The 13061-nt window shown below is 39.4% G+C and overlaps 1 protein-coding gene across 1 annotated transcript in view; it reads right to left on the reverse strand.

Annotated features, from left to right (window-relative positions):
• LOC139142461 (transient receptor potential cation channel subfamily A member 1 homolog) overlaps nucleotides 1-13061 on the reverse strand; it is a 66981-nt gene that overhangs the window by 41771 nt on the left and 12149 nt on the right. Inside the window, exons 4-8 of the mRNA XM_070712399.1 lie at nucleotides 5381-5509; nucleotides 4843-4970; nucleotides 4223-4546; nucleotides 3373-3504; nucleotides 3165-3273 (exon numbers count right to left, since the gene is read on the reverse strand). Coding sequence (XP_070568500.1) covers nucleotides 3165-3273; nucleotides 3373-3504; nucleotides 4223-4546; nucleotides 4843-4970; nucleotides 5381-5509 — 822 coding nt within the window. The remainder of the gene's footprint in view (nucleotides 1-3164; nucleotides 3274-3372; nucleotides 3505-4222; nucleotides 4547-4842; nucleotides 4971-5380; nucleotides 5510-13061) is intronic.

Consider the following 13061-nt stretch of genomic DNA (forward strand, 5'->3'; position numbering starts at 1 on the left):
TTGAAAAATAAGATTTGTTGAAGTACGAATGGTGAGCAGACTGGCTCTCTCTCCCCGATATGCATTGACATGATGAACCGTTGAAAACATGGCGCCTTCTGATTGCGCATGCGCATAAGGTCAACTCTCACAGTTGACCTGGAAATCGAAGCCAGTTACAAGGTCATTTGCTCTGAAAGAGCAAGAGGTGGAGGCTGAAAGGTGGTGGGGAGATCAGTCCATGCGCGAACTCTTCATGAAAATGCAAGAAAATACGTCGCTCAGGTGAAGAAATTACTTAAAGCAGTACTGGTAATTTTAAAGCTGACTCGTGTTATGCATGTGTACTGAAATGCCATTGCCAAAATAACACTGTAACGTAGTCTTATCTGTTACGTGGCAATGATAACAATGTCAATACAATTATTTGTAAGTTGACCGAGAGATAGGGCCGTGGCTGCTGATTTTCACACGATTCAGAAGTGACTTAACGATACTCAGAAAGTTTTATACGAGGATAGTTTTGATTTTATTTTTTACAATTAAAAGCACCTGGGATATCAAACAGGTTCGTTTGATTGTTTGTTGGATATGAAGCCGTGGAAATAAAGTTGCAGTGAACAAATACCGGTAGCTCACTTGCATATTTATGAAGTTTTGTAATAGTCACATAACTAAAAAAAACAACTTATGAATTAGATCAGGGTCCGGCCCGTGGTTAGATGCTACTGTATTGACCAATCTGAAGAAAGTATCAATGAAAACATTGATTTTTTTATTCTTTTTATTGTGATTCACTTTAAAGTCACTTTTTCAAAAATTAATTACTGGATAATCTTTACATTTTTAACTTTACCACAAAATTGTAGTTTGATCCCTGTGATATTTTGCATTTGTGTTTCTCGAGTTAAACAGGAGTGCCTTAGGATGAAATGAAAATTAATTCACTAATTTCTTCTCTCTATTGTTGTACAGTATATATTCAAATGTAAGGTAAAATGTCTTGTCTTTTACTCATGCCTTCTCGCATGGAGCCTGCAGTTTGCCAATCATAGAATTTGAAGAGATTGGATTGTTGGACATAGTATACAGCAAGAAACAATACATTAGATTAGATGTAGACAAGATGGTGATTTTGAATTAGAAGTAGATGAGTCTTTGTTTGCCTAAGTGAATTTTGTAGATGAAACTCCCTTAGATTGGATGGTAGATCAGTGTAGATCAAGCGTAGACGAAGTTAGTGTGAAATGTAGACATAGTCGTGTCTGGTGTGGACAATATCTGTAGACAAAGCTTCATGTAGACTAACTGCTGTGGCTGTTCATCTACAAAACCCTGATGTAGATCTACATAAAGTCTACTGCAGACGGTCCGTAGATCTACTCTCATCTACTGTGGACATAGGTTTTCCGTAAGGCAAAGTACATGGTTGACACTGAAGTGCGTAGACATCGAAAGTGATACAAAAGTCACCAAAATCGATGGACCAGAGATTCTACCTAAGAACTGAGCATTTCCCGTCCTCTTCAAAAGTTGAGAACTTTGAGAAAACTGTCTGGATGGCGAGACTCGGTCATATGTCAAGTGTGTTAGATCCAGAACTTTCTGTGTGAGAACATTTCGCTGGAAAAGAGCACAACGAGCATGGCTTGTTACAAATTGAGAGGAGAGACCCAACGATTAAAGAAGGACTGTGAAACAAGTGTGTTGTGAAAGTAGTGATCTGGAGGGTTGATAGAAAGAAAATTTATCATTGTTTGTGCGGACCTTCATCCATGTGCATGAGTGACATCATTGCCTCGTGGTGAAAAAATGTTGACCTTATGTCGCTGGGACTGAACAACGATCAATCGCGGTTATCAGAATTGGAAGGAATTTCTCGCAGGACTGCAGAGAATTTCCATAGAGTCAAGTGCTTTGCTTGAACGGACAGTACGATTCAATTGTTCATTTCATAGAGTTTACAAGTTCTTAGTGTAGTTTACACGCTATGCCCTATGTACTGTAATCCGTATATCGTATAGTACCAAGGGGGAACTGATGATTATTTGATATCATCTTTCAGTGTATATGATTTTCAACATCAGAGATTTATCATTACCCGGGTGTATTTACACGTGTGTTTTGGAGATTGTATTTGTTGATGAGGGTTGGGTTCTCAGCAGTTACGGTACCCTCTAGCTGTGAGATACTTTAAAGTCTGTTGAGAGAGTACATAGGAGATTGAACGTTTAGTTGAAATTTATTTTTGTTGTTGTTCATTAAATTATTTTGTTACATTAAGTTCTCCAGGTGTGTGTCATGTGTTGCGACTCAGACTGTAGCCCCTACTGTCTATACCAACGCTGTAAATGCAATTGAGAGGCCCTTTGAAAGAAATTGTTTTGCTACATTTCTTGCGTGCAACTTCAGCCGGGTTTGACCAAGAAAGGGTGACACATAGATACATTGATGACTTTCTAAGCTTGAATAATCCAAATATATTGAATTGCTTTCATGGCGTTTATCCAGATGAGTTAGAGATTAAAGGAACAGTCGATAGAATAGATTCACGTTCCTACCTAAATTTGTTCTACAATTTAAACAAGTGGACTTACACAGAGATTGATGATGTATTTACGTCACAGTTTTTTTAGATACAGTAGAGAATATACGACACTTATGGTGACTTTCAAGTCAGACACAGGTACTTAACGTTAAATATAGTGAGACAACAATACTCATGAAACAGATTGGTTGCATGTATGATAGATGAAGGATCTGATATATGTGTGTCTGTATGTGACCTGATAATTTCATTACCTGCTAATTTCATTACATTTTATCTCTTCGATAATCTAGAATGTAAACTGTATTATAAGTCACCATTAAAATATGGATGTAGGCAATACTGTATCATATTTTGACATTGTACGTTCCTCGTGAGAGATGTGATATAGCATGTGCCTTCCAAATATTGAAAGACCACAACTTTATAGTGCAAAGAGGTATACAAAGAGCCGATAGCATTCGACTCTACCTTCTAATGATGAGCTAGGGCAGGGGACTAGATACGCTTTTTGCAGAGTAGGTAGCTTTCCAATAACAGCCGAGTTCTAGTCATCCGAACAAAAGAGCGGAATGTCTGTATTTCAGGCTATCACATGGAAGGGAATCACATGGGGACCTGGGGAAAGAGTATTTACCTGTAAACATGACCACAAATGTTCCAACATATTGCACTTTCCTGATATAAATAATCATCCCCATCCACGCAAAGAATACTGCAAAGGCACCCAAGCACCATTGCCACGGCTGAAAGAGAACACATGAAATTAAGTGAATAATGTAAAAGATCTCGACAGGTCAGAAATAGAAAGTTATCGCAAATTAAACAAATTGAATGATACGTACATTTCTAAGTCCAGTAATATGTTGTTCCGGGCTGAAATCAAATACTAGGAGGAGACTGGACAAATATATGAACCATTCCATGATATTTTCAAACGATATATAGTCTCCTCTTCTTATACATGCCTGAAAAACCTGAAAATTACCCGATAAATAAACATGATAATATTATGAGTTTTCTATATTTGACATGGCATTATGAACGCTAGTGCATTGTTGGTACAGAAATACATAGTTACACGCGTTTCTCCTAAAACTTTCATGTTGTGCCTGGCATATTGTAGGCATAATCCGCACATGTCATATACCTTTTAAGTTGAATGTTCATCTGAAAGTCACCATACCAATTGAAGAGGAAACGTATGTTCATACTAAAATACTGTTCGAAAATATTTCGAGAAAACGTCGTCTTACTTGACCACAATTGCGAAAGGGTGCAGACTCATTTCTGGCATGATCTTTGAAATTAAAAAAAATGTAGACTAAGTAAACCTCTATCAGAATATATATTACAATGCCCCGAATTTCGCTGACTTCTTTGAGCGGAATTGCAGGCATATTTCTATATTATTTCATGAATTGGTACAGAAAATCCCGTACAAATTGTGTGTAGAGGTGAATATACTGTTAATGCTTTCGCGGGATGAAATTACGGTATGTCATTAGGGGCGAATCAAAATGTTCGCTTGCATTAAGTTAAAGGATGTGCTCATGTCTATGCAATAGTTAATGTGAAATTCGGCGTTAGTTTCTGCTATTCAAAGTTTGGAATATCGGTGTATGCCTCCTAAGTTACGCAGTAAAGGCTGCTGTTGACATATTATGCAGAAGTAAAAAACAGACAGTTGTCTACCTCGTTTACAACTCCTACAATACCCAAAAAAACCACGAACCACTTGCAAAACTTCGTGATATATGGTCTAATGTAGTTTTCGGCTTCTTGGCCATATTTATCTTGACCATTAGCATACCATACGAGAGTACCATTGGTAGCATTGTCCTCACGGAAATAATACGGTGGGGGTGTAGACAGCAGATATCCGGTCAGAAAGAGAACGAAAATAAAATAGATAATCATTCCAGTGTAATATACATGTCGGCTGTATGTTTTCCACTTATAGCGTATAAGTGATTTTACAACGGGGTGTCCTAAGAGAGAAGTCTGCTCGTATTTGACCTGCAAAGATAGAAAGAAAAAATCAATGTACTTTGGGAAATTCTTGATTATTTCTTAGGTATATAGGAAACAGTGACTGAAAGTTTGATCGTTACTGCTCAGCAATATTAATCGAAAACACAAAGCATGAATATTATGCGTATGCAAAAACCATCACGTTTTTGTCAATTTCGACAAAGGAATCTGCGTGTTTATCTATGACGCTGATAACGTTTTCGTATGCCGGAATCGTTTAGATAATGTTCATTGATTTTCTTGATGGAAATTGTTCTACATGCAGTTAACTCATATCTTACCATAAGTGTTAAAGGGTGATTTTTTTTCAGAAGTGAGGCATTATTGGTGTAAGGTTTTGTGTCTGCCGTCAGTTTTTCTTCTTCTTGTGTGTTGTCGACAAGAGAAGTCACACTGCCGCTCTTGTTACCTGGTAAATGGGTCGGAGAATATCACTGTTCATGTATTTTAAACTGGCCTAAAACGCTAGGCATCAATGTATCGAATTCTTGGATATAGTGAGAAATGATAATAAAATAAAATCAGCAGCACTCCAGATTTTTGCTTTCATGTTTTTCTACGTAAATAATAATAATAATAATATAAAAAAAAAAAAAAAAAAAATAATAATAATAATAATAATAATAACATTAAACAGGTCTATTCAGTTCATAAAGTGTAATTCTGCTGCACCATTTTGCATCATCGCAAGGAAAGTAGATTCGAATTAAAAAAAATAATAACTGAAACATACAATTAAGGTAGGGGTGGACAAACAAAGTGTTGCTCCTAAACAGTTATGAAATTCACTCTTCAACATTTTTTGTACAAATAACTAACCTTCATATTTCTTGAAATCAGAAAAGGTGTCATCAATAAAGGAAAAGTCAAATGTGATACTATATCCTTCATCGGTTCGATCTTTCATATTTTCAGTCATACACCTGTTCAGGACTTCCGTAGCGATACCTTAAGGATGGCCAAGAATGAATATTTTTTTAAAAATTGGCACTAGTACTATTAATAATTGTTATAAACAAATTTACATACTAATTAGCACTTAAGAAATGCAATTAAGCGCTCTACAAATGAAATTTGCTTTCCTTTGCACAATTTATACAATAAAAACCTCTAGAATGTCCAACATTTAATAGCCTCATCAACATAATAGTTTTTTAGCACGCCATCATTCTCACTAGGAGTAACTACTGGTATGATGCATCAAACACCTAATAAAGTACACTTTCCAGAAAGTGGTAGATATCGAAATTTTCGATAGTGTTGTGATAACTGTCCAACATCACTTCCCACGATGAAGAGTTATCTCACTAATGAGATTTCAGTAAAGTCATGACAGGATTTGAACTCACAATGTACAGCACTTTGTTAGCGAGCGAAGACATACCACTTAAAATCAATTGACTAAATTCCTACCCTAAAAAGAGTGGTTAAAATAACCGAGCTAAGTTGTTACTTTATCTGACCGCGACCTCTACACAGGCGAAGTTCATCCACAGAAGAATAGTCACATTTGAAACTTTGGGCGTTTACTGGTTGGCTTAATTTCCTATAAATATCGCTCTTTAACAGCTGCTGCTCAAACGGCACATTCGTAGCAATCTGCAGTTCTATGTAGACTGGTTTATGAGGGAAATGGTTTGTTTTTGTAACAACATCGGTGGGAGGTGCAAGGAGTCGGGAAAATTAGGCGAGGGGTCAGCACCTCTCCTCCTACCCCAATGCCTTGCAGCGTGGTAGACTTCTATAAACATTAGCAGCACGGGGCTTAATACATCAAAAATACCCCTTCATACTCGTTTTTTCACAGTCCCTGCGTGCCCCATTCAGCCACAAACAGGCCTGCAAAACTCTGCCATCCCAGTACAGAAGATGGTGTAGATGCAGAAGATCAGTGAGCGGCCGTGGATGTGGACCAAGAGGATCGAGATCTCGAAGGTGCATTGGCTATCTCGGACGAATGCCATGGGCCATCTGGGTGACCTCTCCAGTTCAATGGCGAGGATCCTCTTCCTCGCGGCTGTGTTTAGGAGCCACCCAAAGGAGGGAAGCTGTCTCTGGATAGTTATTCTCCATTAGACTATGGGGCTGTTGAGATAGTAAGTCAGACACAAATTAAGACAGAAAGTCAACAATAAGTCAGGCAGTAAGTCAGACAGTAAGATAGGGGGAGTGAATTCACTGTGGAATATCCTTTCCCTTTTTTCAGAGACTTGTCAAGAGGCGATATCCTATATAAGAGCTACTTTAACAGGGAGGGTATCGAGCGATGGTAGTTTATGACCAACTTTGGTACAACATAAAGTCTCAGTGGGATGGCCAGTAGCACTATTTTCGGATCGTTTTTATTATTGATTTGCAGGACCAAAATAATGATATAATCCCCTAGTCAGAGGGGGTTCTTAAAGAGCATTGAAAGGGTTCCATAGGTGCATGCTGACAGTTGACGAGTTACAGGTCCTGGTGAAGACTATGAAATCGTATACTCATTTGGACGGAACTTACATCTACATAGAAAACAAAATAGATGCCATACGTTTTGGTTTCCAGGTCGTTGAACCCTCAAAGTAAGGAATAGCTAGTGAGTCTCTATTGTCGTGCCTTCAGGGACAAGGATATCCTGGAATGTTATGCCAGGAACAGGCATGCGAGGAACCACTGGCCTCAAGGCCATACCCCCAGATTCATCTTGATAAACAAGATTGAAGGCCTTTCTATCATTCTTCTTTCTCTTTGCTCTCTCCATGTCCTCGACGTCTTTGATGTCTGAGAGAGATAAATGTGGATCCAGAGAAGGTGTCTCCACATTGATGCCTATCTCCACAGAGAAACAATATCTTTGATTTCTTCCTCCTTCAGAAGTTATGGGCAGTACTATTTAACGTCCAGCACAATGATTTGCTTGAGGGAAATCCTGCTGATATCGACCCTCGTTGTGCGCAAATTTAAGGTCTTTAAACTGACTTTGTCTGGTCTAATTACTAAATAAGTGAACATGAAAATGCTCACCAACAAATCTAATGGCAAAACCAACCCGGAGTTTATTCACTACTTTCAGCAAAACATACGCCTGTTATTAATCAAATTCGTTTTTGTTGCCAAGATTGATGCATTCGATAAGAATGTCCCGCAAGTGATGAACTGCAGTTTGTCAGTCATTTCTTGCTTTGCTGTCAGCAGGTTGAGAGTTGTGGGTTTCAACCCAAACACAGATCCTGCTGCATCATAGAGCAGATTGGCCATGCCAGTTGTGCTGTAACGACAGTACCAGACACTGCTGTTACAATGCATAATGGCTCTTTGTTCGAACTCAGTATTGTTTTGCCTGGAGCTAGTTTCAGAGGTAGGGATATTTTGATGAGAAAGTGGTGAACTTCTGGGCTAGGACTTGGCAGGTATGCTCTAAGATCCTGCAACTTGAACAACCTAGCGCTTCCATCATAAGACAAGATGTGAGGTACATCTGGCCGGCATTCTGGTTTCACAGCCTCCACTTGGGTACCCAGAAGGTCCAGCAGGGTGGTGGGAATGTCATACGGCACAAACTGTTAGGCTGTACTACTGATGCAGAAGGCGAAAGGGATTGAATCCCCAGCCGACTGCCTAGTTCCGACTGAACCAATGATATCTGACAGACCCATCAAAACAGTTTGATGCACCTGCATGTTTATATGGCAAGACAAAGTCTTTGTTGTTGTTTTTCTGCATCTTTAGTTCATGTCCTCATGCTCTACATTCAAGAGCGACACCGCCACTCCAAGCCCTGTAGTTGCTTGCCATGTTGTGTGTGTGTGTTTGTGTGCATATATATATATATATATATATATATATATATATATATATATATATATATATATATATATATATATATAAGGGATGCTGGAGAATTGATTTTACAATGTCATCTCTACAACGTTGTTTCGTGAGTCGCGAAACTCACTCATCAGGAGACTAGACTGGAGTGAATCTACATGGGCTAAACATCGCTGGTTACACAGGTGGTGGAATTTTGGTTGAGATTGACAGTTGTTGCATAACAATATATGGCTGCTGCTATGATATTCATGTTTACGGAGAGGACTGATTTACTTCGATGGATATACCGGGAGTTACTAGTTATTGCATAACAATGTCTTGCTTCTGTGACGGCATGATGACACAAGTTCATTTCTTTTATTGAGTGTGGAACATTCTGGATGGCGGATGATAATAAATTTTTCTGTTAAACAAAGGTTGCACCGCTTGTTAGTACTGTCATATGGCTTGGCTTTGGCTAGGACCTTCCATGAGATAGTGTGCGTGATATTGTTGTTCTTTAGCGTCCAAATGTGTTTACTGAGTTCGGTGGAGTTTCTGGAGCGTTCATGTCGGAATGATGTGATGTGGTTTCTGTATCTTGTCTTGAAGTTGTTCTCTGTAAGCCCAACGTACGTTTCGGAGGTGTTGTTGTCTGACCGTGTGACTGTGGCTTGGTAGACGATGGAGGCTTGAAGGCAGTTACCGTCGAGTGGGCATGTGTCTTTTTGCCGGCAGTTGCATGTCTTGCTGTTATTGGTCTCAGTGGTATTGTTGTTGCTTTGAGGCCTCAAAATGCGTTTGTTGTGGCTGTCGATAATCTGCTTCGTGTTGTTCATGGTGCTGTAGCTGATCTTTATGGTGTTTCTGTTGAATATTTTTCTGAGCTTGTGATTTACCGGAAAACATTTGTCTACTAAGGAAAGGAATCTCTGTCCGATGTTGGTGCTTACATTTTTGCTAAATTACCAGATTGATGTTGTTTCTTTGCCTATATATATATATATATATATATATATATATATATATATATATATATATATATATATATATATATATATATATATATATATATATATATATATATATATATATATATAGAATGATTTCTAGGTAATTAATAAATATGGGGCAAGCAGCATGGTTCACTTTGACCCCATCATCGGCTAATTTTGGTTCATCATGATCCGGCTGCAGTGCTGCATGCTGTACAACTCTTGGTACACTGTGACAGAAGAGAAAAAGACCATACGCTGTCGCATTTCAAACAGTGGGCAATGGAAAGAAAGGTGGCTGCAACCTCGCGACTACAACATCAACATCCTGACCAAGGGCATCGGGCTGCCAGACAAGATCGTCTTCCAAAGAATAAAGCCAACAGGCAAAGTCTACCTAGATCTGGCCAAAGAGTGGAAGATTGAGCTTTTCAGCCCTGCTGAGTCTCAAAAAGATGATTGTGGACAAGAGCACACCCAAAAAGCATGGCAGCATCCCAATGAAGCCATGGGACGTAATAGCCACGAATGACTTCATAGGCAAGTGCCATGTGGGGAAAAAGTGTGCCTTTCAAAGTACAAATGCTTCTTCACCAAAGGGTACCTGCCAAACTGGACAGAGGAGATCTTCACTGTCGCTAGGGTCCTTCTCGACTTGAACCCCTGTGTACAAAATCACCGCCCTGCAGGGCGAAAAGGTCCTTGGCGCCTTTTTGAGGATGAGCTACAGAATGTTATGTCTATATGATTGAAATAATGCTGAAGACGAAGAACGTGTACGGTAAAATGTTCTTCCTCATCTTCCACCCCGGACATCTTTTACTCAGGGGAGTCCGAAGAGCATATGGTTTTGCTTAAAGAAAACAGAAGCAACTGTGCTCATGAGCGCCGGTCCTAAGCCCAACATGTGTGGGATTATTTGTGAAGCAGGATCTTTTAAGTTCAAGTGATGGAGACAGATGCAATGGAATTATTTCTTCAAACTTTATTACTATAGCTACGTTGGACTACTGCTACAATAACATAATGTATCAGTGGGTGGCTAAGTGACGACCAGTTCGAGTAGTGAGCGATTCACTCTGAGTAAATGCATACACCGTGTTGCTTAAATACACTATACATCTACGATACATATACTAAAGTAAAGAATAATTTGTTTATTTCATCCGCCGCGGACAAGTAAGTAGAGGTGCGATTCACCGCACATGTGAACAAACATATGTAGGCTTTTGTTTCTTTACCTTTAGGCAACTTAACGATATGCTGTGGTGGCGCTGTTGATCGGCTGCCTTTTTAGTCTGCTCTTCAAGTTTTATGCTTTAATGACTTGTTCGGCGTTTTTTACCGTCCGTTTTTATGCTGAAAGACTCAGTGCATCCACCGTCCATTTTACTAGCTTAGTGTTTTTACCTACTCTTGGAGCCATATTTCATCATTGCCTTTTTATGTGGCCTTGGCTCAACGATGACAACATGGCAGTAAAATCTTCGTTTCCCTGTGTTTGTCGAAACTTAAGTTCTTCTTGGGGGTCTATGACGATGGTTAGCAACCATTTAGGCCACGTGGGCAAAATGTTGGATGGAAACACCCAAACCAAACAAGTCCTGAATTCCATATATTGCTACCGATCATTGGAATCGAAAGAGGTCTTGTGAACATATTTGAACACGGGTCACTACGTCAGATTCCGATCTTTCAACAGGTGGGTGCAAATAAACAGTGCAATATTCAAACTGTTATGACACCCGCACTGTTTCGCCGACTAAAAATGAAAGGAATGCCATTCTAGTAAAAATCCCTAGGATCTCTACTTCTTTCAAGAAATTACAGCTGAACGTAGCACTATAGAACGCACGTTCGATGAATGGGAAAATCAGTGCCATGGTGACAACCTTGGCCGAGGAACATCTTGACATTCTCATAATAACTGAAACTTGGATTAAAAGTCAGTCCGATCCAATCTTGGCAGAGTTTCATTCTTCGATCAGCGGTTACAACGTCCACCAGCAACCTCGGGCTAAACGAAAGGTGGTGGTGTGGCTGTCGTATAAAGATCTAATCTTCACGTTGTTGAAAAGCAATCCTGCGCATACCAGTCATTTGAATCATTAATCATAACTCTCCGTTCATCCAGTCAACTCCTGAACATTATTACTATCTATCGTCCACCAAAGTCATTGAAGAATACCGCAACTATAAATCAGTTTATCTCTGAATTTTCAACTCTTCTTGAAAGCGCCATAACTTTACCAGGTCATCTTGTTATCGCCGGTGATTTTAACTTCCACTTTGACGACATCACTTCACCGGACACTATCAAACTCTTCAATTTATTTCACTCTTTGGGATTGCAGCAGCATTCTATCAAGATCGACGATTCTCTCATCTCCGATCACAGCCTTGTCCATTTCAGCATAAAAGTACAGAACCCACCGACCTCAAAGTCACTACTTCTCGCCGGAACTATCGGAAGATGAATATCAATGATTTTCAAGTAAAGCTGGCAGCCAAATTCTCTGATTACCCATGCGACACAAACCTGAAACACTGTCAGAATTTTTCAGCGACTGCTGAAGACGTGTTAGATGTTGTTGCTCCTGTTACTATTAAAGTCATTATGAATAAAGTTCGAGCACCTTGGAACACCGGAGAACTCCTACAACAGAGGAAAAATCTACAGCATCTAGAAATGAATTGGTGAAATACACAGCTTTAAATAGATCGACAAATTTTCATCTCCGTGCAATCTGAATACTTTCGTCGCTGTGATGATGAGAAATCCAGTGTACCATCGACGTCGTATCCAAGAGGCGGACTCTAGGAAGCTATTTAACATCGTTGGGGAACTTTCCAATTCGAATGCAAGTAACACCGACGCATTGCCAAAAACATCCCTCTCATGGACTTGCCATCCGCATTTCTCACCTACTTCGAATCAAGGTAGCAAAGCTCGGGAACGGACTTGTAGTTCAACAGGTTGACTCCCATGATACCCTACCACCCCACATATTCACTGACTTCCATCCGGTCACAGCATATCAGGTACAAACAGTCATAAAACGATCTTCCACGAAGTCTTGCGACCTTATTCTTACAATCGGACATTATCAAGAAGTCCGTCAACACCCTCACATCTTTCTTTGTAGACTTTTTCAATTGCTCGTCTGGACAGGCATTGTCCCAACTCACTTCAAATCCGCCATTATTCGGCCACTCCTGAAACAAACCGGAACCTTGACAAAAACATGCTGAAGAGCTATAGACTGGTATCAAATCTTACATTTCTTTCAAAAGTTCTTGAAAGAATCATTGCAAAACAACTACACAGCCATCTTACCAGGTTTAATCTGTTCACAAAGCACCAAAGTGCATACCGTCCTAACCAAAGCGCCGAAACAGCTCTTTTGTGGTCCATAATGACATCATTCGTGCCCTAAACGATAAAATGGGCGTCCTTCTCATCTTGTTGGATTTGTCGTCTGCGTTCGATACTATCGATCATGACATTCTATTACAGAGACTGCAATCAAGATTCGGCATAACTGGCACGGTTCAGTCCTGGTTCCGACCATATCTGTCCTGTACAGAACACTGTGACGTATGTGTAGTGCGGTTTTCAAAGAAATTTTAATAATAATAATAATTAATATAAGTATTATATAGAAATAATAAAGCGAATAATAATAGGTTAAATTTCCGTGAAAATTTCACCA

The sequence above is a fragment of the Ptychodera flava genome, chromosome 10 (genome assembly GCF_041260155.1).
Source record: "Ptychodera flava strain L36383 chromosome 10, AS_Pfla_20210202, whole genome shotgun sequence".
In the NCBI taxonomy this organism is placed as follows: domain Eukaryota; kingdom Metazoa; phylum Hemichordata; class Enteropneusta; family Ptychoderidae; genus Ptychodera; species Ptychodera flava.